General features: G+C 49.0%; 2 protein-coding genes across 3 annotated transcripts in view; one reads left to right on the forward strand and one right to left on the reverse strand.

The window, feature by feature from the left end:
* LRBA (LPS responsive beige-like anchor protein) overlaps positions 1 to 27573 on the reverse strand; it is a 2244423-nt gene that overhangs the window by 848585 nt on the left and 1368265 nt on the right. For both annotated transcript variants that reach the window (XM_078676915.1, XM_078676916.1), the window contains exon 40: positions 25665 to 25801. In XM_078676915.1, the coding sequence (XP_078533041.1) occupies positions 25665 to 25801 (137 nt within the window). The remainder of the gene's footprint in view (positions 1 to 25664; positions 25802 to 27573) is intronic.
* MAB21L2 (mab-21 like 2) lies at positions 19004 to 22464 on the forward strand. Its single transcript, XM_078676913.1, has 2 exons — positions 19004 to 20823; positions 20864 to 22464. Exon 1 carries the CDS (start codon positions 19545 to 19547, stop codon positions 20622 to 20624), a length of 1080 nt encoding a protein of 359 aa, XP_078533039.1. The 5' UTR covers positions 19004 to 19544; the 3' UTR covers positions 20625 to 20823; positions 20864 to 22464.

Consider the following 27573-nt stretch of genomic DNA (forward strand, 5'->3'; position numbering starts at 1 on the left):
GAGGAAAAGTGCTGCATTCTCTCAAAACCACCAACACCACCATCCTGTAAAAAACACTATACCAAAAGACATTTTCGTACAAATACTAGACTAAACAGACCAGTTGGAGACCAGTTTCACCTCACAACAAAGACTGTTTAAACAAAATGGATGCACGTTTTAAAAAGATGCCTGCTAAACACTCAGTAGGCCACAAGCTTTGTTCACAGCAGTCTAGAAATATAAAACCTACCATTTTGTAAAACGAAAACCAAACTGCTTATGCACAATTAAAGTTCACTCTGTAACGACACCCACAGTTTGCAGCAATGTATTATACAAATCTCGTGATAATTAACTATTGTACTAACATTTATGATCTATTGCTTGGTCAAAGAGAAGAGCTTGTATGTCAGAAGCTTTATTAAGGTCTCGGAAAAGGACCAATAACTTGCTTGGATATGGCAATGTCTACACATGCTCAGAATACTCTCGTTTTACAAATAAAGACAACCTACATATAAGTTAAAGCTACTAACGGACTCCCAGCAAGTCATCAACTGGGCCTCGCCCTTCAATTTAGCAGCAGAAATACCACAGCTGAACAAAAGAGAGCAATCTTGTCTAAATAACTGCATTTTTAGGCTGTCCAAAGAACAAAATCTTCAAAATGAGCACCTTTCTGCATCACAAAATGTCCTACCAGTAAACACCATCAAACCACCACTTACGATATTTTCAGAACGTCTTTAAAACAATTTGTGGAAAGGGCTAGTGTAGTCCTCTCTACTTCTAAGGGGGGTCAACTGGGGGCTTATCTGCTTTGGGTAGGTTATGAGTTATTTTATGGTAATGAGTTATCCTCCTCCTGACTGTCCTATTTTAATGGTGCAAAAAAACTGCAGGGGTGAGGTAACTATGTATTTTAACCACAAAGTCAAGGGAAGACTATCATATTGGATTAACAAATAGTCTACATTCAGTAATAAGAAGGCACTTTTGGGATTACTTCAAACCCTACAGTTCAGTTTACACAGCAGCCAGCGCATGTGCTTATGAAGCTTTAAGGCTGAAGAAAGCTGTACCCTTCAGGCCCTCTCGCCTTACAAGCCAATATGGATTTCCAGGGATTCTTTGGATATTACACAAGCGCCATCAGCACGCCATAATGGCAGAAGAATGTTGGGTAATTCCACGGAGGCCAGAGTCAGCAAAGGGTTAAGGCTCTTTCCAACTGAGACACTGGACCCCGAATCAGAAGCAAGGAATGCTGCCTCTCAGCCAGCAACAGGAAAGTTTTGATCTCGCCTATATATCAATCTCCTACTATAAACTCTGTTGAGTTACTGTCTAGTAACACTGCAGTTTTTTTCTTTCTTTTTTGGACTGCATGAGTGAAGACGCATTTGTACATCAATTCACAGCAGAACCAGTTCTGTTATAAATTATTATACTCACTGGTGAGAAGACGCAAATGAACCTTCAACAAAGTATGATCACTAAGTACCTACTTTGCCACGGCATACCAGCAACTCCTTACGTGAAAGATGTTCCAACAACTAGAAGGGTGCCTAGATTATGACGGAAAAGGACAACTAAAGGATTTACATTTTCAAACTTGTAAAGCAAGTAACCTAGCTACACTAAGAAACAATGTCTGCCTTTAGCAGCCTTGGACACATATTCTCTATTTAAGTTCTCTATTACTTTGAGGATTTAGGTTTACCTTTGTGTAGTGTATCTTGAACAACTGTTCTCCCTAATTTTCAAAGAGAAGCAACTGGCTTGGCTTGATGGGGTGGAAGCGGGTCAGAGTCAAAGCAAAACACTCAGCCGCACCAACACAGTTCCTTGTGGGAAACTCATGCAGAGGTGGGTGAATGTGTTCATTTTTTTGGCAACCTTCAAAAGGTGTATGGAATAATATGCGATTTGCAGAGCTTTTTGCTTTGTCACATCCTCCTGTAGCAAATGCTCTAATTTAACAATAACAAATTGTGCTGCATAAGATATACTATGCAGAAAACTGTTACTGTTAATCGTCTGTATAATGCCACTCTACATAAATAAGGCTCCATTACAGAAAATGTCTAGAATAAACTTCTACATACAATTGCCACTATTCACAGAAAACCTCTGAAAAAGAACATTTGTGGAGAAACATCCAGTTTGTGTTTTCTAACTGTGTTGTTTTAGATTGTTATGAAAATTAGTTTACAATGCCGGGGAAAATAATCTTGCAATGCAAAAAGAAATCTGTCAACTGTGCTTAAGACGAAAATCAGCAGCTTCAATTAAAGTTTGCAAGTGTACAAAATCTTTGTACTCCCATAGTTTTAAACTAGCTATTATGTTTCATAAACAAAGTATCTGCTAGTCACAGGAAGCACTCAATGTGGCTTCATGCTTCTATTTGGGCTTCTGCAGATAGAAATATTATACAACCAAGATGCAATTGTTTCAAGAATCAGCCAAGTATCCCTCCTCAGCGGAAAGGACTACTTTTCGTGATCTAGGAAGATCTACAAAAACTGTGAGTGCCTCGGACCAGGCTAAACTACCACGATTAACAGGTATAAGAAACTGTGAATTTTCCTACTTTCAACATGCAGGCATAAGTCTTGCATTCTGTCTGGGTAAGGGTAGTTTACTGTGCCAGATATGAGTTGTAATGGTTCACCCTTCTACTCACTTCACCTGACACTTCCAGATGAAACAGCCGCTGTTCTATCTATGGGTCCTCTGACTCCAACCCTCTGAGGCAGAGACCAGGTGGCAGCTTTTCAATCCAGCTACAGACAAAAGGGAGGATGCAATGCTGTGGAAGACCAAGAAGCTCTCAGGCCAAAGTGAAGTTCCTATGGACTACGATGCAAGTTATTTGCGCCTGGGGAAACCCTATACACCGCCCTTTATTATGCTGAAGTTCGCCTGTACACCTTGTATAGTTCATGGTGAAACACAATGGCTGGATCTTTTCCGTCAGTCTCCAAAAGCATAGCCAGAAATTAGGAGAGCTAAGCTGAAGTCAAGGGGTGAAGTGTAAACCTACAACGCCTATTCTTTCATCTATACCGTAGTGAAACACAACTTTATACTTCCGACTCATTAAAAACCACCACGAGACACAACAGAATAAGTTCAACATAATAAATGTTCACTTAAATTCAGGCTTTACCAGTCAATTTCCAAATATTATAACTTGGAAACAAAATGTCAATTTTTCTACCATGTGGACACATACAACTAAAACAAATCTGGCCCTCCAGTTCTTTTAGTTTTAAGAGCACAACTCCTTGCTTTACAAAGCAGTCAAACATCTTTCATAGTAACATCATCTCAGTCACGCCTGACGTGTAAGCAATTAAGTTGACATGATTACCGCCAAACAGGAGGGAACATCATAGTCCAAACGGGTAGAGGATGGCCGTGAAGAGGTGGCATTCGAAAGCCATTTGAATTATTGGCTAGGCTGTGAAGTGTTTCAGGCTCATGTCAGAACATTAGCAATAGGGCAGTATGAAAGCCATGGAGTTTAGATCGTGAAAGCTTGTCTGCAGCTTTTTATTTTGGTTTGCTTTTCTTCTCTCAAATCTAGCTAGTTCAAGGCCCCTTACAGCCTGATTCTTTAACAATCGTTACTTTCTTTGATAAATCTTCTAGATACGCCCATAGGACTGTTTCGAGAATAGCAAACCATACTTTCAATATAATCCTGACTGGAACTGGAGTAAATCAGTTCCTTCGGTGCAGAGGTGATAAAAACTATTTCTGGATGCCTTTTAGGAGATCTGTGGCACTGTCGAAGTAGCTTTTCAGCAGGGAACGTGATGTGACATGACATGTGCCTTCACCTTGCAGAGCAAGGATGATGGATTCAACAGTTTGGTGGCAAGATGGGAAAGAGTCCGTTTAAACCTAAGGAGGCTTATCTGGTGCCAGCCTGTGAGGGCTATTTATGCTGGCACGTCCCTTTGATTCACTGCTGTGAGTAAAATTCGGATTTGAGGGTCATGGACGTCGCTGCTGAGTCTTGGTGGAGGATAATTACTTGCAAATTGCTGACAAATATGAATGAAGTAAACAAATATAGGTGTTTAGCTGCAGAACGTTTTGCTTTCACATTCAAATTGGGAAAGGTGTGAGTGGGGAATATCTCACACGCAGTAATCGAAATGATATACATCCAACAAACTGTTAATATCTATTTATTTTGATCAAGTAACTACTAAATGAAAAACATCGGTTGATGGTGGAATGTTATTTGGATATTCAGACTAAATAAAAAGAAGAGGGTATATTACTCACAGTGGCTCTATGTTACTATGCAGCAGACGGAATGTCAGCACACAATTTAGGAGGGTTGGTGGGTATAACTTACTGGCTGGCTGCTATTCCACAGACAGTATTTTCATGTATCATTTTACAAAAGATTTAGGAACGACATCATTACAGTCACATTTAGAGTACAACCAATAGAAATTCAAGAAAGTTAAAGCAGTACTCTGATTTTCTGCAGATTTGTCAATTTTCCTTTGCTGTCCAAGAAAGAAAATCCCTTTCAGTAAACTACGACCCAAACTCGAGTTCAATCAACCTTTTTGTTCAACCAGCATCAGCACTCCACACGGAGTAAAAAAAAGAAAAAGAAACAATTCCCAGCACCCAACTGCCACTACTAACTTTTGCAAAGAGCAGCTAACAAAAACACACATTAAATCACCTATGATTCCACGAACCCCAATCCGAAAATTAAAAAATAAAATGTCTTCTCTAAAGGAAAACCTGTTGCACTAAAGCAGAAAATGTTTTGATACTTTTCAAACCAGATTAGCCAGACAAATGATGTAACGTGGGTATCAACTTTCTGCTTTTTAAAAAAAAACTTTTTCTAGGAACTTGTGAATTACAACTCAATAAGGCCATCAAATGGTCTTGGGGAAATAAAAAACTGAATTTCTTGAACTCTGAGTTCAAGGAATACAGTTCATTGCAGATTTCAACAAAGTGAAGTCTAAAATGTATTTTTGCACATATTATAAAATATTAAAACACTGAAATACGTAGTAAGGTCCAATAAAGATACAACTCTATTTTTATCTCACCAGAATGTAATACAGAGAAGCCAGTGTGTACACACACTGTATAGTAACAACACAGTCCACACCTCCTTTTCTACATTTCACAATCTATATTTTAACATCCCAGTCCCCTATTTACAGACAAGCTAAAGAAGATTTCTTTCTCGCCAAATGTGTTGAGCTGTGCCTCAACACCTAGTGAAGGGTGAGGACAACTCCCTGGGGCTGACCTACTGACCACACAGAGGCACAGCCTTTTTGTATTTATTTGTTTAGTTGCAGGGTTTTATATAGTGCTGGCTAGACCCGGAGGTATCAGAGCACTTTAATGGGGATTAGCGAGTTATAAAATGACATCAGTTACAGGAGCATAGTATAACATGGTATAGCCTTCATGCCACTCTCTGCACATCTTCTGAAATATAACCAGAACCCTGACCAGAAGGAAACTTTAGAACCCTTTGAAAAGTAAACAAAGGCAGACTGTGTGGTACTTAAATGATAAGTAACCAAGACAATATGTGCACCAAAAATGACCACCAATATTAAAAATCTGTATCTCACTTAAACTTTAATGTGTGTGTTTATACGTTATGGTTGGAGTTCCTGCACTAACAACAGTGGGTCTGACACCTACAATTTACTCAAATTATATTATGTAAATTAAATATTTCCATAATTGCAGATACTACTTCATTTTTAAAGAATTTACAGATTTCAGCCAATAATAAGTGCAGAAATTGAGTTCATTGGCCCGATGTTCTTCGTACAAATAAATTAGCAAAAGTTATCTAAGAATGTAAATCTCTTAGAATATTCAACACAAACTATCCTATTTATTTGATACAGGCACTTTGTTTGCTCCAGAAACACCCCATCTATGAAAAATTAACATGACAGCGACGTTCTTTGAAATCAGTTGTTAAATAAAACTAAAAATAAAACTGCTGCTAAGCCCAGGCTCCTGCAAAGCCACCCTCTAAAATGAAAGCAACTCTAAAATAAATATGTTTACTTTCTTCTTGGAAAAATGTATCAACTATTACAGTACTGGGTGCAGTGCTTAACAGAAATCACAGTTTACTACTTGCAAGTCATGTGGTTCACAAATGCGCTCTCTGGGTTCTGGTGGCATATGTGAAGCCCTTGTCCCCTACCCTAGAGGTTCAATAGGTCAACAGTACATTTGAAGGCATTCTAGGACCATCCCCCAAAAAATGTTTAAAGAAATATATATATATATATATATATATATATATATATATATATATATATATATATATATATATATATATATATATATATATATATATATTTGTATATACATACACGCACACATATACACACACGGATAGATACACATCTATATATACATGCAGATAGATGCCATTCTGGGGAGAATGAAGATGGTACAATATATGTACATTCACACATTTATTGCAAATGCAAGTTTATTACCACAGTAGTGTGAAATTTACATGAGAAAATCATTCTTTATTGCCTCACAGAATATATGTTATAATTGTAATTGTAATTGTAAGCATACTTATAGAGCGCAGCTGTCACCCAAAGGGTATCCTGGCGCTTCGACCATAAACATTACCTACAGATGTTAAACTACGCTGCTCTCGGGAAGAGGTAGCTTTTGAGATCCTTTTTAAAAGACAAGAGATCCTGCTTGCACCTTAGAGACATCGGTAAGGAATTCCATAGTTTGGCGGCCGTAAAGCTGAAAGAGCGGCCGCCCATCCTCACCCTTTTTATCCTGGGAAAAGCATTGAAAATGCAATAGGTCTCGCAATAGAAGAGTTTGACATTTTTCGTTTTGCATATGGATGAGTGGCGTTGCGTGGATGAGTGGCGTTGCGTGGATGAGTGGCGTTGCGTGGATGAGTGGCGTTGCGTGGGTGAGTGGCGTTGCGTGGGTGAGCGGCGTTGCGTGGGTGAGCGGCGTTGCGTGGGTGAGCGGCGTTGCGTGGGTGAGCGGCGTTGCGTGGGTGAGCGGCGTTGCGTGGGTGAGCGGCGTTGCGTGGGTGAGCGGCGTTGCGTGGGTGAGCGGCGTTGCGTGGGTGAGCGGCGTTGCGTGGGTGAGCGGCGTTGCGTGGGTGAGCGGCGTTGCGTGGGTGAGTGGCGTTGCGTGGGTGAGTGGCGTTGCGTGGGTGAGTGGCGTTGCGTGGGTGAGTGGCGTTGCGTGGGTGTGTGGCGTTGCGTGGGTGTGTGGCGTTGCGTGGGTGAGTGGCGTTGCGTGGGTGAGTGGCGTTGCGTGGGTGAGTGGCGTTGCGTGGGTGAGTGGCGTTGCGTGGGTGAGTGGCGTTGCGTGGGTGAGTGGCGTTGCGTGGGTGAGTGGCGTTGCGTGGGTGAGTGGCGTTGCGTGGGTGAGTGGCGTTGCGTGGTTGAGTGGCGTTGCGTGTGTGAGTGGCGTTGCGTGTGTGAGTGGCGTTGCGTGTGTGAGTGGCGTTGCGTGTGTGAGTGGCGTTGCGTGTGTGAGTGGCGTTGCGTGTGTGAGTGGCGTGTGTGTGTGTGGCGTTGCGTGTGTGTGTGGCGTTGCGTGTGTGTGTGGCGTTGCGTGGCTGAGTGGCGTTGCGTGGCTGAGTGGCGTTGCGTGGCTGAGTGGCGTTGCGTGGCTGAGTGGCGTTGCGTGGCTGAGTGGCGTTGCGTGGCTGAGTGGCGTTGCGTGGCTGAGTGGCGTTGCGTGGCTGAGTGGCGTTGCGTGGCTGAGTGGCGTTGCGTTGTTGAGTGGCGTTGCGTGGCTGAGTGGCGTTGCGTGTGTGAGTGGCGTTGCGTGTGTGAGTGGCGTTGCGTGTGTGAGTGGCGTTGCGTGTGTGAGTGGCGTTGCGTGTGTGAGTGGCGTTGCGTGTGTGAGTGGCGTTGCGTGTGTGAGTGGCGTTGCGTGTGTGAGTGGCTTTGCATGTGTGAGTGGCGTTGCATGTGTGAGTGGCGTTGCATGTGTGAGTGGCGTTGCATGTGTGAGTGGCGTTGCATGTGTGAGTGGCGTTGCATGTGTGAGTGGCGTTGCATGTGTGAGTGGCGTTGCGTGTGTGAGTGGCGTTGCGTGTGTGTGTGGCGTTGCGTGTGTGTGTGGCGTTGCGTGTGTGTGTGGCGTTGCGTGGCTGAGTGGCGTTGCGTGGCTGAGTGGCGTTGCGTGGCTGAGTGGCGTTGCGTGGCTGAGTGGCGTTGCGTGGCTGAGTGGCGTTGCGTGGCTGAGTGGCGTTGCGTGGCTGAGTGGCGTTGCGTGGCTGAGTGGCGTTGCGTGGCTGAGTGGCGTTGCGTGGGTGAGTGGCGTTGCGTGGTTGAGTGGCGTTGCGTGGTTGAGTGGCATTGCGTGTGTGAGTGGCGTTGCGTGTGTGAGTGGCGTTGCGTGGTTGAGTGGCGTTGCATGTGTGAGTGGCGTTGCATGTGTGAGTGGCGTTGCATGTGTGAGTGGCGTTGCATGTGTGAGTGGCGTTGCATGTGTGTGTGGCGTTGCATGTGTGTGTGGCGTTGCGTGTGTGTGTGGCGTTGCGTGTGTGGCGTTGCGTGTGTGGCGTTGCGTGGCTGAGTGGCGTTGCGTGGCTGAGTGGCGTTGCGTGGCTGAGTGGCGTTGCGTGGCTGAGTGGCGTTGCGTGGCTGAGTGGCGTTGCGTGGCTGAGTGGCGTTGCGTGGCTGAGTGGCGTTGCGTGGCTGAGTGGCGTTGCGTGGGTGAGTGGCGTTGCGTGGTTGAGTGGCGTTGCGTGGTTGAGTGGCGTTGCGTGGTTGAGTGGCGTTGCGTGTGTGAGTGGCGTTGCGTGGTTGAGTGGCGTTGCATGTGTGAGTGGCGTTGCATGTGTGAGTGGCGTTGCATGTGTGAGTGGCGTTGCATGTGTGAGTGGCGTTGCATGTGTGTGTGGCGTTGCATGTGTGTGTGGCGTTGCGTGTGTGTGTGGCGTTGCGTGTGTGTGTGGCGTTGCGTGTGTGGCGTTGCGTGTGTGAGTGGCGTTGCGTGTGTGAGTGGCGTTGCGTGTGTGAGTGGCGTTGCGTGTGTGAGTGGTGTTGCGTGGGTGAGTGGCGTTGCGTGGGTGAGTGGCGTTGCGTGGGTGAGTGGCGTTGCGTGGGTGAGTGGCGTTGCGTGGGTGAGTGGCGTTGCATGGGTGAGTGGCGTTGCGTGGGTGAGTGAATGGTTAGCTGTTGCTTATGCGACGTATAGCACTTAATACTAAAGTAGGCAGACCTTCTTAGCCTTTGTGAGAATAATAGCAAAATAAAAATAAAAACCAGATCAAGTCAAGGACGCAAACGGCACCATGCTATTGTTTATTTACTCAGATGATATGCATAAAAAATGTAACTTGTGAGCACGTTTCTCTAACTCTCCAATAATCCCATTACAACACTTTGTACAAATGAGATTGGGACTCATCCTTCCGAAGTCGAGAAAAATGTGCAACGCTGTGTTGAAGTTAATTTTTTTAATTAACAAAATGCAAATAATGTGGAGAGATTTCAAGTGATTCAGGAATGGGGGCCCTTGTAAAGAGAAAGTACGGCCGGCCTGGGCAGTGATAGGGGAGGAGGGAGGAGAAATGCGAGTCACGGCAGCAGCAGCCTTTGATGTGCCTGCCGGCCGGCCGTGAATAATTAGGGGGTGAGAAATGCGCTCGGAGGGCTGCCTTTGATGTGGTAATGCGAGGCAGGCAGGCAGGCGGCTGGTGGCATTGTGCACGCGCTTTTTAGGGCTTGCGCAAGCGCAATGACCTAAAAAGCACATGCACTTGAAGGAATCGCCAGTGGAATCGCCAGTGGATAAACACTGGATAAGCCCCTATAGAGCTTCGCCAGCTATGCGCTGAAGCGCATCGAGCAAGCGAGACTATAGGGGCTCATCCAGACTTTATCTAACTTTCAAGGAATCGTGGCGATTCCTTGCAGTGCCCGTGACTTTTAAGCTCAATGCGCATGTGCATTGAGCTTAAAAGCGCGTGCACAGCCGCCCGCATTCCTCCGACACCTTTGAAGTGCGCATCGAGCAAGCGAGACTATAGGGGCTCATCCAGACTTTATCTAACTTTCAAGGAATCGTGGCGATTCCTTGCAGTGCCCGTGACTTTTAAGCTCAATGCGCATGTGCATTGAGCTTAAAAGCGCGTGCACAGCCGCCCGCATTCCTCCGACACCTTTGAAGTGAAACTTAGCTTCACTTCAAAGGCCCGGCTTGTTCACACCCACATGCCGCTCTGCCCCGCTCCGCCCCCTCCCCTGAGTCATCCTGCCTGCCCCTTCCCGCCGTGTCGCATTTCTCCTCCCCCCTCCCCTCTCCCCTCTCCCCTCTCTTCCCTCCGTCTTGTTTTCTTTGATGCTGGTATTGCTGGCAGCGGCATTGCGCTTGGAGGGAGAGCAACAACATAAAACTGACCATGAAGTTAATCACAGGACCCTGCAGCCGAAGGCTTCGTGCACTGAGCCCTCCCGGCATACACATAATTTTATCGCTCTCTTTCTCTCGCGCTCTCCCTACATCTATAGCTCCCCCTCCCTCTCTCCTGTCTTCCTCTGTCTCACTCTGTGTTCCTCCCTCTGTCTCACTCCCCCTCTCTTTTTCCTCCTCTCTCCCTCCCTCTCCGTCTCGCAGCTTAGATTCACGTTTCTGCCTGTTTCACTCTCTCTTCCAACTCTCACCCCCCTCTCCATTTACTTACACAAATCTCGCAGATACCCCAAGCAGCGGTGCACGCAGTACCAATCCTTCTGTTATGCCACATCTCGCAGCTTAGATTCTTTCGCTCTTTCTTTTAACTCTCCACGTTTCTGCCTGTTTCACTCTCTCTTTTAACTCTCACCCCCCTCTCCATTTACTTACACAAATCTCGCAGATACCCCAAGCAGCGGTGCACGCAGTACCAATCCTTCTGTTATGCCACATCTCGCAGCTTAGATTCATTCCCTCTTTCTTTTAACTCCCCACGTTTCTGCCTGTTTCACTCTCTCTTCCAACTCTCACCCCCCTCTCCATTTACTTACACAAATCTCGCAGATACCCCAAGCAGCGGTGCACGCAGTACCAATCCTTCTGTTATGCCACATCTCGCAGCTTAGATTCATTTGCTTTTTTTTTTAACTCTCCACGTTTCTGCCTGTTTCACTCTCTCTTTTAACTCTCACCCCCCTCTCCATTAACGTTTCTGCCTGTTTCACTCAGCCACGCAACGCCACTCAGGCACGCAACGCCACTCACGCACGCAACGCCACTCAGCCACGCAACGCCACTCAGCCACGCAACGCCACTCACCCACGCAACGCCACTCAGCCACGCAACGCCACTCACCCACGCAACGCCACTCACCCACGCAACGCCACTCATGCACGCCACTCACACACGCAACGCCACGCACACATGCAACGCCACTCAGCCACTCACTGCCACTCTGCCACGCAACGCCACTCGGCCACGCAACGCCACTCAGCCACGCAACGCCACTCAGCCACGCAACGCCACTCAGCCACGCAACGCCACTCACCCACGCAACGCCACTCACCCACGCAACGCCACTCACCCACGCAACGCCACTCACCCACGCAACGCCACTCACCCACGCAACGCCACTCAGCCACGCAACGCCACTCAGCCACGCAACGCCACTCAGCCACGCAACGCCACTCACCCACGCAACGCCACTCACCCACGCAACGCCACTCACTCACGCAACGCCACTCAGCCACGCAACACCACTCAGCCACGCAACGCCACTCAGCCACGCAACGCCACTCACCCACGCAACGCCACTCACCCACGCAACGCCACTCAGCCACGCAACGCCACTCACCCACGCAACGCCACTCACCCACTGACACTCACTCACACTCAATCACTCTCACCCTCACTCACCAGCAACACCTCACCCTCAACGCCTCACCCTCAAATCCTCACTCACCCTCACTCTCACTCATCCTCAATCACCCTCAACATCACACACTCACTCACCCTCACTCACCCTCAACACCTCACCCTCACTCACCCTCAACTCCTCACTCACCCTCATTCTCACTCATCCTCACTCAACCACCCTCAACTTCAATGACCCTCAACGCCTCACCCAACACCTCACCTTCACTCACCATCAACATCTCACCCTCACTCACCCACAAAACATCAGCCTCAACACCTCACCCTCAATCACTCACCCTCAACAATTCACCTCACTCACACTCAACTCCTCACTCATCCCCACCCTCACTCACCCTCAACACCTCACCCTCACACAGTGCAATAGGTCTCGTAGGATTTTTAGTTACAGCTTTTACAATTGTTTATTGCTTTTTTGATTTGTAATTCTTTAGCATTGGCAAAAAAAAATAAAAATGCAAAAGATTTACAACAAAAAACCCATAAACAATTCTAAATGCACTAACTCTAATGCTGCGAGACCTATTGCATTTCCAATGCTTGTTATCCTGGGGACTGTGACCAGGAATGTCGGAGAGGATCTCAATTGTCTGGCGGTAGAATACCAGGAGAATAGATCTTACAACATCACTGGACCCAGCCCGTGCAGAGCTCTGAAAACCAGACAGGAGGATTTAAAGCAGATCCGTTTTTGAACAGGAAGCCAATGAAGATCCGCTTTACCTGCTTTACATATTGAAAGAACAGTGATTTTACCTTACTGCACAAATTCACCCCTCTCATTTTGGTGAAAATACCTTTTTATTTTTGTTATACACAAATACACTAAAAACTCATACTATAAGTCAAATAAGCAGATGTTCAGAATGTAGAGTGCTATTTACAGGCCACTGGAATTATGTAGCAGGAAAAGAAAAAAATATGTGGTACGGTTGACTAAATTGTGCAGCAAAAAAAAGGCAATTTAAGCAGCACAATGCTGCATAATTTGTGACAGTATTACTTTGTTATTTTGTCATCTTTCACCTCTGTTGACATAGTCTTAGCAAAAGTTTCACTTCATTAGTACCACTTGACACTCAAATACAGATATATCAATAACCTACTGAAAGGTGACCAGTCAAACCTTTGGGATGGGCCTTCCATTTTGCTGCAACACATGTTCCTGCATTTTTAATAACTTTTTATATGTTTGCGCTAGAAGCAAAAATGTTTTAGGTTAAAATCGTTAAATTGTGCAGATTGTTAATTATGTGGTAAAAATGGCAAACCCATAATTATGCATAAAATTCCACAACCACAGAATTGAATACATGCCTTTGCTATTTATTACCAATGTTGAGGATGTGGATGTCCTGCATTACCCACTTCAGGCATCACATGTCGAGAGGCATGGACCCTTACCACTATAGATATATATGTACAGACACACACACACACACAAAACATGCCAGTGAAAATAAATTATCTCACAAAATGTGCTACACTTACTTTATAGAGACAAACAACTCTGCTAATAATAAAGAAGCCTCTTCACTGCAAAAAAATGTACTCACTTGTACTGGGTTTGTTATAATATATTTTTATGACTAATGCACATGAAAACAGCATAGCATAAATATTTAGTATAAATGCAGACGGAGGTGAGGGACATCATGCCACACTTGAATGCTCTCGAGTCATGGCCCCTTCCCACGCTTAACAATTGCAATAAACAGCATATTAATGCATTTGCGCCAGCTTGTATACCAAATATATATCCACACACATGCACGTGCCCACACACATGCTAGCACAGAAAATACAGAGGTGTGAGCGGACAGTGTAAATAAACCATGTGCTGCGCTCTCTGGGAGGCCTATTGTTGACTGTGAGCATGCGCACAGTCGCACTGGCATCTCTAGAAGGGGGGTACATGGGGCCCGTGCCCCAGCACTATGTGCCCCTGCTCCCCACCACGACAGCTGTTGCATGTGCATGGAAACGCTACGGTGGGGGGAGGGGTGCATGAAACAGTACCTTTCAACACATTTTGTCCAAACGCCTTTCAATGCAAAGCAGTCTTTTTGCTTATGTGTGTATGTACGTATACATATAATATGACATATAAGCATGCAAGAAAGGTTTCAATATTTTATGCAAACAAAATATATATACATACATACACATATATATGTATACATATAGCCACACACACGCACGTTTTGTAGGTGGCTCTTGCACTTTTAACTGTAGCCCAATGTGTGCGTGAGTCTCTTCTAGACTCCACATTGTGCATAAGTGACAGGCACCGCAGGCTGTGACATAAATGTTCTACTACACTATCTACTGAAGAGGTGTCCAGCTTGGCTGATCAAAGGCCATATACTATGCACAAAAGATACATGCGAATACCCTAATCTACAAACAAACCATACACAAAGCTATTGTGTAGCTTAAAAAGTGCATGAACTCAGCGGGCCTGGGTAAGGCATCCTGGTCTCCTTTCTGAGTCACATGCATCTAAAGTGCGATAAAACCCGGACAAGGGCAATATAAAGTTGTCGCCCTGGCATATTAAATCTCATCGGTGGGCACGTGCCCCTATGCTGGGCCGTAGCCTCGCTGTTTTTTCATAACGTTATTGTTTTTAAGGTCGTGTGGTGTGATCTGTACAGACTCGCGAGGTGTGTGCAACGCACATGAACACGCGCTGCAGCCGCGGGGGTCGTCTCCGGCGTTACCCTCGTGCCACCTCGCCAGGCTGTGCGGGGGGCGGCTCGCCTCGCGCCCCTCCGCGGTGGCCGCGCGCCGCACTCCCCGCCTCAGCAGGGCGCGCGGCTCAGCGGGAGTCCGGCCTCGCGAGCCCCTGCGCCCGGGGCGGTGCGTGCTGCGTCAGGGGCGCGAGAATGCGCGGAGGTGACAGGCGGGCCGCGGCTCGAGGTCCCGCGCGGTCGTCTCACACACGGACGCACGCAGCCCTCGCCCACGGAGCCTCCCAGGGCCGCTCTGTACACACAATGTCCTCAGGAGGTCACACATTCCCGATCTTTACTCTCCGATATTTTAATGTGTGTAGGCTTTAATTCATTCTCTTTTATGGGTTCAGTTGCAATATTTATTTTTTTCAATGTATTTTATTTTCAACTACGTTCCCGCTCTTTAATTTAAAATACTTGTTTCCTAAAGAGATTTTTTTAAGACTTTTTAATCCAACTGTTTTTATTTTGAGGACTTTTTCATTTGTTTTTATTTCCGGTTATTGGGGTTTGCAATGTTACAGTTTCTCTTTGTTGCTAATCCATTTTCTTTTATTCGAATGGCATCGATTCCCAATCCATTTGTTAGTTAATGTTTTGTTTCAAATACGTTATTTCGCAATTTAAAGAAAATCCATCAGAACCAAGATATGAAATGCTATTGCCTTTAAGGCTGTTTGAGAAATATGTGTTTTGAACCGTGAGCTCTGCTTTGGCTGCAAATGCAACACAACAACACTGTGTATGAGCATCTCACACGCGAAGGGTCAAGCAGGCAGCATTATTAAAAGTAGAATATTCCTTCACAGGGCCGCGCTCCATCCGCGGCGCCGCAGCCCCTCCGCACGCCGAGCTACAACCACGCACTCCGTCTTAAATAAAATCCATCTGCGCAAGTTCGTTCAAAAATAACGCGAGATAAAATAAAGGGAGTTCTAAACACAGACAACAATTGAGAAAGTCAGGAGACGCAGAGACCAGAATTTTCGGCAGTATCTCGGACCATGCCCCGTTTTATGGCGGAGCGGTCGGTAGACGGAGGGTAGCATCAATGCATAGGTTGGTTCTGGTTTTTGCAGAATCTCAAATATAAATTCCCAGGAGCAGGAGGACGCGGTACTTGCGATGGGTGTCACAGCTTTCCCGTAGCTAAGGGTCAACCGGTGCCGCTGGGGAAAGGGGCGCATCTCAAAGGCAGGGGTGTCCGTGGGAGCGAACAGAAGTGACAGAGAGACGCCACTACCTGGCGCCCTCTACTGATCTGGGGCCCCATGAGATCAGGGTACCTGTAAGGTCCTAGAAAAGTCTGAGGCTAAGTATTGTACCCTAAGTACCACTCATCTCTATCACGCAGGCATGTCTCAAAAGCGCCTAGATACACCACGTTAAGCAGTGCGCGCTACATAAACAGGAACAACAGTTAAAAACGGGCTTGAACGAGCGGTAATTTTTAGTATGGTGTAAAAAGCGCGGCCGACGCGCGAGGTGCACAAATACAAGCTAATAGGTCGAAGGTCACACGGAATCTCCCGCCAGGGCGGGCCTCGGGGTGTCCAAGCGGGGACAAGGTGGCAGAGGAGATCTTTGGGCTCCGGCAGATACCACGTATGGAGGGGTGGGAGGGCCAAGGATGCCATAATCTGTGTCCATGGCCTCCCTAAAGGGCTATAAAGATAATATGGTCTTCAAAAAGAGGCGCTGCGACCGCCACTGTATAATGCGTCCCACGGGGCTGTCGAGGCCCTCCGTCGACCCGAGTGTAGCGGGGCGAGGGGTCTCACCCCAGGGTCAGGATGCTTGGCGACTCGGTGCTACGGGGAATGTCATGAAAGGTCTGGCGGGGACCGTACATACAAGGCGGTGGGAGGTGTCCTCTTGCTGCAGGAACAACCCAAAGTGGGCACCGACAAACGGGCACGGAACAAAACGCTTTTTTATTTATATCAAGTTTAGGTGTTCGGCCCAGCGCTATCCTTCAGGGCCAGTGAGCGCTTTAAAGAGAACGTTTTTAAATTGTGAAGAGAAGTAGCTCAAACATCTGGAAGAGTGGCAAGGGGAATCCGGATAGGACGTAAGCGCACATCTCTTTTAAACTATTTACGTTGCACAAGTTTATCTATACTGACCATTAAGGCACAGGGACAAAGCGTAATTTGCCCAGAAACGCAAGTGATAAACAGAGAGTGAAAGGCCAGGTTTCCGTGTTCCCTCGGAGTGCATTTATCGTCCCTAGATCGCTTCTTGTGCCACACAGCGAGCTCTTGACCTTCTGCGCCCACTCCTACCGCCACGCACCAATTACAAGCCGAATGAAGATAACAAGCTCGTTAGAACGGCGAACAACTGGCAGGTTCATATAAATCAAACAGGTCACCGACACTTGTTGGTTACAGCGCTAGGCGCTCACCATAAAAAGCCCTACATAAACACCATGTTATTTTTGTTGTTTTAGTCCTCGAACGGGCACCCGATTCTTCGATCCAAAATTTAAAAAATAATGTTAAACTAAAAATTAAAATAACACAACACATCCGCTCGATTACCGAAGGAATTACGTGTTTTTCTGAAACCCAAGTTAAGTGAAAAACATGCCGCTACGAGATGCACATTTCAAGCGTTTCTATCCAAAGAATATACAACAATAAACCTACAGCGGAGCATCGGGGGAAAAAGGAGAGGCATGAGAATAATAATATTGATTGTATGTTATTGTTTGAAATAAATACACTTTTTTGCAAAATTCCATCAAGACGATTGACGAGCGTTCTAAAAGTTGAAAAATAAAGCCGGGGTAAGAGACCGCCGAGCGGGCAGAGGGAAGCAGTCATGGTGAAGAGTGGGGCACTCTGTGCAGAGTACACATGGCATCGGCTCCCTGGACCCCGAGCGCTGGCACTCGGTCTCCAGTGACGCTGCTGCTCCCAGTCCCGTGTGCCACCCTGGAATTCGGTGCATATCGACATGCCAACCTCTTCATTTTAATATCGCACTAGAGCCCATCTGTTCGCTGTTGCAAACACGCCAGCGATGACACTAGCCGCGGACCGTGCACGAAGAAGTGTGCACGAAAACCGGGCAACTGGGGTGGGCAAGCTGTAAAACTGCGTGAGAGAATCCAGTCCGCGGCCAGGAGCAAGTGGAAGCACCCTACGGGGCCAGCCCCAGTGACGGCTAACCATGGCATCAGATGTGCCCTTCTCACTGCCAGTGACGCACACGTCTCCCCTGGGAAGGGCTACAGACTCCGGTGCCCCCCTCTTCGGTACTCCGTCTCAGAGCTGCCCTTCTGTGTACTTTGTAAAAAAACATGCTGGTGTGTCTGTCTCCTACGACAGCAGTTGCCCCCCGTCTGATAGGGTGCCCAACTCTGTGCCCTGCTGTGGCTGGAACGGGCGTGCGTGCCCTGCTCTGCTCGAGGTGCCTGCTCCTGTGCACTTTGGTGTCTTGTTGGCCTTGTGCCCTGCTGCCAGCAGTGTGGCTCAGTGCTGTTCATGGGCAGGCGCCCCCTATCGCAGTTTCGGCGTGCGCCCTCCAAGCGTCAGTTGTTACCTGCACTAGTGCCTAGCTGCCAGAGCGCGGCTCAGACGCTGTTTGAGTGCACGCCTATCCAGCATTAGTGTGCCCTCCTCGGTGGCATCCTGCCACTGTGCCCAGCTGTAGTATCACGGCTCAGACGCTGGAGTGAAACAGAGATGCTGCTTGCTGACATGCACTGCCAACTGCCCTCTTCTGGTGTTGTGCCACTCTGCACGGAGAGCGTGTCGGGTGCAGTTTGTGCCCGATTGTTCTGCTGTCAGTAGTGCGGTTCACAAGCATGTTTGTGTGTGCCGGTGTACGCACTCCCTGTCTGAGGCGCCTGCCCCGGCGGCCTTTACCTGGGAGCGTTGCTCACAAGCGGTTTGTTTGTGTGCACGTGTGCATTTCCCCTCAGTGGTACCAGTCTCACCCCGAGAGCGGAGCCTGGGTGGTTCAGGGTGGAGTGCGTGCCGATTCCCCCAGTCAGAGGTTGTCTGTCCTTGTGGACTGCTGCCGGTAGTAAGGCTCACGCATTACTAGGGAGCGGTGGTCCTGGGTGCCCTCATACCCCAGTGAATGGTGCCAGCCCCTGCACAGTGGTGCTGCCACATGAGGGGTGTGTGCAGGTGCCTCCTCCCTGGCAGTAGTTGTCTGCCCCTGTGCCCTGCTGCCAGGCGCTGTTTGTTTGTGTGCCGGCGCACGCTGCTTCCCCCTCCTCCAGACCCGGCGCCCCTCGGACCCCATTGGCCGCTGCAATGACAGCTCAGGATGCAGAGCGCCGCCCCCAGCCCGGGCCCTGGGACCATTCATAAACTAGGCGAGAGGAGAATCCAGGCCGAGACTGAGAGGGAGGCACACGCATGTGAGGAGGAGAGGCAGACGGAGAGGAGGAGAGCGAGGGGCAGGGCGACCACCGCCAGAGGGAAGGGAGCAAGGCGTGCGCCGAGAGCAGCCCCTGGAAGCAGCAGAGCGCACGCGAGAGTCAGAGCATCCCCAGGAAGAGACAAGCCAGAGCAACCTACACTACTGAGGGCGACCTGCGCGCGCCAGGGCACCCTCACAAAGTGGCACTGGGGCACCTGGCACATCCACTACCCTGCACTGGGGCACAGAGGGTAGACGAGCAGCACACGTGCGTGCCCAGCAAAGCCACAACAATGACTCTCCGGCCCACCGCTTGAAAAAACTTTCTGCACTTTCCGACTGTGTCCCAGGCCCGCGGAAGTGCCCCCGGCGCCCGGGTGTCCTGGCACACCCCGGCCCAGCGGCCCCGGCCGCGCCTTGGATCCCTCGGCGTACTGCGAGCCCGCGGCGGCGGCCTACAGCGGGGCCAGCCCGGCCGAGCCCCCGTCCCTGGGCCCGCACTGCCCCAACATGATCGCCGCGCAGGCCAAGCTCGTCTACCAGCTCAACAAGTACTACAATGAGCGCTGCCAGGCGCGCAAGGCGGCCATCGCCAAGACGGTGCGGGAGGTGTGCAAGGTGGTGTCCGACGTGCTGAAGGAGGTGGAGGTGCAGGAGCCGCGCTTCATCAGCTCGCTGAGCGAGATCGACGCGCGCTACGAGGGCCTGGACGTCGTCTCGCCCACCGAGTTCGAGGTGGTGCTCTACCTCAACCAGATGGGCGTCTTCAACTTCGTGGACGACGGCTCGCTGCCCGGCTGCGCCGTGCTGAAGCTGAGCGACGGCCGCAAGCGCAGCATGTCGCTCTGGGTGGAGTTCATCACGGCCTCGGGCTACCTGTCGGCGCGCAAGATCCGCTCCCGCTTCCAGACGCTGGTGGCGCAGGCCGTGGACAAGTGCAGCTACCGCGACGTGGTGAAGATGGTGGCGGACACCAGCGAGGTGCGGCTGCGCATCCGCGAGCGCTTCGTGGTGCAGATCACGCCGGCCTTCAAGTGCACGGGCATCTGGCCGCGCAGCGCCGCGCAGTGGCCCCTGCCGCACATCCCCTGGCCCGGCCCCAACCGCGTGGCCGAGGTGAAGGCCGAGGGCTTCAACCTGCTCTCCAAGGAGTGCTGCTCGCTGTCCGGCAAGCAGAGCTCGGCCGAGAGCGACGCCTGGGTGCTGCAGTTCGGCGAGGCCGAGGACCGGCTGCTGCTGGGCGGCTGCCGCAACAAGTGCCTGTCGGTGCTGAAGACGCTGCGCGACCGGCACCTGGAGCTGCCCGGGCAGCCGCTGCACGGCTACCACATGAAGACGCTGCTGCTCTACGAGTGCGAGAAGCACCCGCGCGAGTCCGACTGGGACGAGGCCTGCCTGGGCGACCGGCTCAACGGCATCCTGCTGCAGCTCATCTCCTGCCTGCAGTGCCGCCGCTGCCCGCACTACTTCCTGCCCAACCTCGACCTCTTCCAGGGCCGGCCGCACTCGGCGCTGGAGAGCGCGGCCAAGCAGACCTGGCGGCTGGCGCGGGAGATCCTGACCAACCCCAAGAGCCTGGACAAGCTCTAGCGGGCGAGGGGGCCCACGAGGACTCTGCACGGACTGGGGGTCCAGGCTCTCCTCAAGGACTAGGGGGCCCAGGCTCTCTCTCCTCACGGACTAGGCCCTGGCCCTCCTCACAGACAACTGCGGCGCGTTGGGGACTCTCGCCCCTGACAGAAAGAAGCTGCAGTGCACCAGGGACCCTGATCACAGACAGTGACATGCAGTGCACCAGGGACCCTCCTCGCAGAAACAGTGAAATGCAGTGTGCAAAATGCAGGCACTGGCTCAGTCCGCACCCAGCGACCCACAGCACCCTCATGACCCACTCAGCGAGCAGACTGCTGCTCGTACCGCAACGGGACAGCTACACGAACCCTTTGACACCGAGCACTCCTCCGAAAACTCGGGAAAGTTGCACTGTTCGGACGCCATGCACTATTTAATCTACAACCTACATTGCACCCCCTTGTTTCCCACGGGCTATGCTTACAAGTGCAGAGTCAAGGTGTGCCAGGAACTTCCAGCCTCAGTTGAAAAGGTACTTTGGCTCTCCGGCCCCAGAGGTTAACACACAATGCCACGTACAGGGCCCTCCACACATGGCACTGACATACATGCCTTCCCCACACCCAACGAGCCAACCAAGAGAAACAAAGTACGGTGAGCCAACCAAGAGAAACAAAGTACGGTGTGCCACCCACGCGTGACACTAGCCTACACACCCGCCTGTACACTCTGAATGCCCCTCAGGTACCCCAAACTTCCACCCAGAGGTTTCACATACCAGTCGGTTAACAACGACTGTATTTTAGCTCTTCAGAAATTTCATAAGCTGTGCCTTGCTCACAAGACCGAGCACATGGGGCATTTCATAGATTAACTTCCCTACATACCCTACAGTTTTCAGGGCACTACCTCCCTCCCAATCCCAACAAAATGCACCTACCGTCATCGCTACCTTGGCCTTCCCCCAGCAGCACTAATTTATTTAACTGATTATAATCTGTACCCTCCGCAGAGTCACCTCTACAAGAGAACACTACACAACTGCCATCACTGTTTACAACACAGAAACCCCAACTAGGGGTAAAGGTACAAGTCCCTTAAACACCCTCCTCCCCCACTAAGGTTGTGTAGTAATGGCTCCTCAGATATCGCATGTCTCTGTACTGTAACACACCCAGACAGCTAGCCACACACACACACACACACACACACACGGAGAGACCAGCCTTGCCTACCATCCCGAAGAGTGAAAGTGAAAGCAGACTGCAGGCAGCCCTGGGACGCAAGTCATCGCAGAACAGAACGAGCCTGGAGGCACAAGTAACTCTACTGAAAAGCATCGGACAAGATTGTTTGCCTAGGGTGCTATCCCAAAAAGAAATATCACCACCAACCTCTTCCAACTACTATCCTGCAAGAAAAACTTTGTTTGGTCAGTAGCGGCGAAAACACAGACGATGCCTTTCTACCAAACAAAAAAAAAAGCATTTTAGTACTTAAGAACCTTCAAAGAACAGTGAGGCAGGGCGGGACAAGTTTGGACTTTCGTTGCACAGAAGGAGAGATAATCCTCTTTTCTTCCAAACAATGTGAATTAAAAAAAAAACTCACAAAGAAGCAATCGGACTTTTCAAGGAAAGAACATTAAAAGGTACACTTTCAAATAAGTCTAGTGACCTTCTTTCCCTTTTGTTGCCTGAATGTTTGTCACTAAGTGAAAAAATTATTTAACTATATGTACAAATCCTCTTAAAAAACAGTTTACTGATGTAAAATGTATTTCAGTGCCAACGTCACATTATGTGCGCCAAAAACTGAGTTGTTGAAAAAAGTAATAAAATATTACTATAACTGTAAATCGACTCTTTGTGAAGCGCTCGAATTAGCTGCCTAAAAACAGAATATTGAAATACAAATATGACGAAATACTAAATTAGATCTGTGCATCGATCTTTAATTAAATCTATCAGCTGTGTCCGTTTTGTTTATTTAATGGCCATATCAAATATATTCATACGTGTCGGGCTTAATATACAAAGCGAAAGGGGAAATATTTTTCTAAATTTAAATAGAACTAGCATTTGTTTGAAAATGCTGTTACTTATACATAGTTTGCCGAATTTCAGAATTAAAACAGTTAAACGGCAAACAATTTACTGATTATTTTGGTGTACACTTCTAACTAAATTTCTTAAAAGTGCACTGTAATAAAATACATCTAATAACATTTTTCCTATTATAAATTAAATTATATGGATGCATGATGTGTGCACGTCTCTATTTGACTCCTATAAAGAATTCCAGAAAGGATCAGTAAATCGTTTGCCAGAAGAGCACTGATGTATTCCCCCGGGATGGCTTAGGTTAGCGCCGTCAATTAACAATTATTTAATTGCAAAAGAGGAGACGGTTCTTGAATACCATGAAAATGTACACATGCCGAAAATCTCCACCAAAGCAAACGGATGCCAGGCGCGAGGGCTGTCCACACCTATCTGCGAACACGGCTGGTTACTTTGCCCGGGGGTTGGGTCTCTAATGACGCGTCCGGGCTGCAGTAGATGTTCAGAGTTCTGCGCCCTTCTTTTACCCTTTCTGTAATATTTGTACCCCTACCGCCCCGGCCATCCCTGGCACTATCAGCACTGTCTTGCTCTTCCCAAGTCCTCCTTGGAGGGGGGTTGAAATGAAGCGCTCCCCAGGTCTGCGAGGAGTGACATTCAGAGACGGGCGGCACTCGTGCAATTATTGAGCGCTCTGCACAGTCCCTCGCCGGCCCGCCACTGACCTGACGTGAAGTAGCCAGAAGCGTCCTTTCGGGAGGGGAGTAGGGCCGCTGTACATACAGCTATGGTCTAGCGCCGGGAAACCTCCGGGTAGCTGTGCGCTCAACAAATGTAATTATAAATAAATAAATAAATGCGTGCACGTGGCGGCTCGGGGCCCCCCGCGTGCACGGGCCCATCGCGAGGCGGCTCGCGGGCAGGCTACCGTTTCCTTTTAAAAGCGGCCCGGGAGCGCGAGGACAGCCAGGCGGCGGCTCGAGGGCCGGGCTACCGTTTACTTGTAAAAGCGGCCCGGGCGCGCGAGGACGGCCAGGCGGCGGCTCGCGGGCAGTGTTACCGTGTCCTTGTAAAAGCGGCCCTGGAGCGCGAGGACAGCCGGGCGGCACGTGCTGTCACTGCCGGGGCGCAGTGGAGCTCGCCCGGTTCACGGGGTGGAGGCAGCGAACACTGCAAGCACAGTAAACATTCAGTTTCAGCAAGGGTGCATCGCCTGGTCACAAGGGAGGCAAAGAATAGTTACCCGCAGACTTGTGCAAGGCCTGGGCCCCTGCGCCATCTGAAGTTAACTTCAACCCCATCCTGATTTGCTGTATTATAATCGCCGACTTTGAAGCAATCTAGGGTTTCGTCAACGCTTGTTAACTAACACCAATGTAAACCACTGACACAAGTGTGTGCGGTCCGAAGCCTTTACAAGGGCTGCTGTTGCAATACCTTTGGCCCCAAAAGCGCTTCGCCGCCTCGTCAGGGGTAGTAAGAGCTATATAAATGCAATTACAAATACAATACATACAATAGACACGCATATTGGGTGCGTCACTACGGAGTACGCTCATTTCATGCAGATAAAAAGAACATGTGTCAGCGATGCATTACGTCCCAAGAGTCTCCTAATTATAACGTACACATTGGTAAAGGCCCTGGGGCGCTGTTATTTTTTCTATTCAAGATACATTTTATTAGGGTTTTACATGAGTAAAATACAGATAAAGTAAAGATATACAGAGAAGGGGAAAAAACAAGTTCCTGTGGGTGCAATATAAAAGGCAGTTCAAGTCAATACTATGGTTTATTGTGGGATGAAACAGACTGTACTTTAGATAGTGTGACTATAAAGCTGTAAACACACCGTTGTGGAGATTAGGGTTTTCAGTGATGGTTTTTATGTAGGATTAGGAATAACTGACTGGTATTTGGTCATCCATAGAGGGTTGGGTATCCCTGCTGATCGTATGATTCGTGAAAGGAAAGAAAAGCAAGAGGGTTAGAGAAAGGTAGGCGGAGGAGAGGAAGTGAGCGGGGAGGAGTGTTCATGGATGGTGCAGTGTCAGGGAGGAAGGGGGGTGAGGGGAAGGAGTTGGCAGATACCATGGATGTGTATTCTGAATATAGGTATCAAGCTTGGACCAAATGTTATCTTTTTTCCTCGAGTTGATTTTTAGAAATGCGTTCAGGGAGTTGTCTGCCCCTCTGGTGAATTGTATCCATGCCCCACAGGTGTGTGGGCATAGTTTGAGAGGTCTTCCCATTCAGAAAGAGTGAGTTTGAGATCACTCGAGACAAGACTATCCCAAAGAAGCCCACGGACATTTTTTTAAACCTTTGCAGGAGGATTGGCTATTGACATTTCCGGAGCCAGAATGAATTTGAGAAAAAATAATACCTTCAATTTTCACACCTTGCCAGCACACGCGTGTGGTCACTTTCAATGTTGAACATTTTGGCAGATCTATTTTACACCCCACTTTCACAGGGAAGCAGATCTGTGAACGGCCGCTGCGGCAGCAGTTTAATAAATGCCTCTGCTAGAATCACCGTTACACAAAGAGCCGAACAATATTAAAAAGCGTGTTCTAATTACACAATAGGCGTATATTGTATCGAGCGTCTCAGCTCCCCACAACACCCCCAGTGCGTGCCTCATTTAAAACAACAACTCGCGCCAGAGGTGTTATTCTGGCGGCGCGTTACCGGCACTGGTGACATCTTTGTAAAATAGCAATACATGAAACGTGTAGGTGTTTAAAACTTATAAATAGTGTTAGGATGTGGCACAACCAAGCAAATCTACATTGCAACAGTCTGCGATAAAACAGACAGCAGGACACAGTACTAAATAGTAGTGGTGCGGCCTGTTCTGTCCCTTTTACTGCCTGGCACTTGGGGCCTTGTGCTGCACGTTCACAGAGCAGGAGCTTGACACGTGGGCACACATAGGAAGGCAGTGTTCAGCGGCACCAGGAGGGGGAGGGGCCTGTGCCATGGATCTTACCTTCGGGTCGATCTTCCTGAAGCTGGGGTCCTCTTCGTCCACCTCGAAGTAGAGCTCGGAAGAGGTGATGGACAGGGTGCCCTTCACGACCACCGAGGGGGCCACCAGCTGGGCGGAGGAGCTCAAGCTCACCGGACCTGCGAGAGAGGAGGAGAAGGCCTCAGACGGGCACACAAGGGGAGCGCTGGCAGCCCTACAGCCAGCTATATGCACTATGTATGGATAACTATATAGCCCAAGTCTAGCAAGCAAGCGTCGCGTGCACCGCTCTAGTAAGGCTTAGGCCTGCAAATAGTTAGCACGCAAAAACCAACACAAAACATCTGCTGCCAACATACCTAATGTGCATACACACAGCCTTACAAAAAATGTCTATGTGCACCAAAAGCCACTTGTAAGCAGTGGTCTCCAACTGCACTAGTAAGATACCCAGTGCTACAAAGTCTGGGCCTTTGGCTGGAGTTTCAAAATGAAAACTGGCCAATAATTTTGTATGGGCATGTATGTGCATGCCACATTTTTGGGCAGTAAAAGTTATTGGACTCTGTTAGTCTTTCTATGTTTTAACACGGAACCCTGTCGGTTCGGGCACATTCACACATTCAACCAGACAGGTAGATCTCTCACAGGCTTCAGCCAGTTTCATATTGGAGTCAGGCGTGCACAAACACAATAGCCGCACGCACTGGACAAGAGGGAAGCAGGAGTGGGATCTGTAATAGAAGGGACACTCTTGAAAACAAGACACAAAACCAACTTACGCCTAAATATCTATGGTCCACCAACATATCCTTGTGAAATGTCTACATGTGCCACAAATCCAGAGATCACTACCCCATATGTGTGAAGAACTGCAGAGAACCCAGTAAATGCCGGGCTCCCACAATAGTTGGGAACTGAGGGGCTAACGTGAGATATTTATAGATGGCAGATATTTTGTCAACAGATGTTTCTGAATCTAGGTCATCAGAAACCTGTATTGTGTTCAGTTCTGGTTTTCACGGGCGCACCATTATGTGGGCACCCTGAGCAATGCACGCGCCTCGCGCCTCTAGATCGCACTGCGTCTGCTGCTCTCGCGAGGAGATGGGCCTGGACAGTAACCAGGGCACGCGCTGCCAGCCTCGGGCAGGAGCATGACAGCCGAACGTGCACGTTATGTAAACAAGGAGGGCCGGCGGACCACTGCACGTGAGCGCGCACTCACAGCTACAGAATACCCCTGCGGACCGGTCTGAATGCACCGAACCTTCCTATCAAGTGCATGCACCCCAGATCCATACACAGCACCAGAGGAGCGTTGGTGCATTAACCCAGCCTACAATGCACGGACCGTGGGTGTGGCTGAATTCAGGCCTGTGCAGAGCAGCTTTTTACCAACCACGACTGGAATGGTGAACTTAAAATAGGACATTTTTTTACGGCAATTCGTACATACATTTTGGCAAATGCTTTTGAAGATGTATTATTTCAGTCTGTTTTCCAGACATGGATCATGTAATGCATGGACCTACAGCTTTGAGCACACGTGTGCAGTGCACACCGCATGTACCACACAGAACACCCGTGGAGAGCCCCAGAACAGAACATCCTTCTCCCACAAGATGGCCGGTCTGTACTGCGGCACACCAGCCGGGCTGAGCACATTCCCGCAAGCACGAGAGCTATGTATGTATGACTCACGAGCAAATGAGTGGGTCACTGCACGCCCTGGACAAAGTCACACGGCAACCGTGCACCCGTCTGGGCGAAACAGGCAAGACACCCGTGACAAACAGACATTCGCGTGAGAAAACAAGGCTCGGTTAGGATGAAAACACTCTTAAAACGATCACCGAGGGCGCTGCAATGTGTGTTTGGTTGGACTGTCCGAGTTTCACTTTCTTCTGCTCTTTTCGGACTTTAGAGC

Source organism: Lissotriton helveticus, chromosome 2_1, assembly GCF_964261635.1.
Source record: "Lissotriton helveticus chromosome 2_1, aLisHel1.1, whole genome shotgun sequence".
Classification (NCBI taxonomy): Eukaryota; Metazoa; Chordata; class Amphibia; order Caudata; family Salamandridae; genus Lissotriton; species Lissotriton helveticus.

What these genes read in the sequence shown, in the direction of transcription:
- MAB21L2 (XM_078676913.1), top strand. Translation starts at nt 19,545, where the DNA reads ATGATCGCCGCGCAGGCCAAGCTCGTCTACCAGCTCAACAAGTACTAC.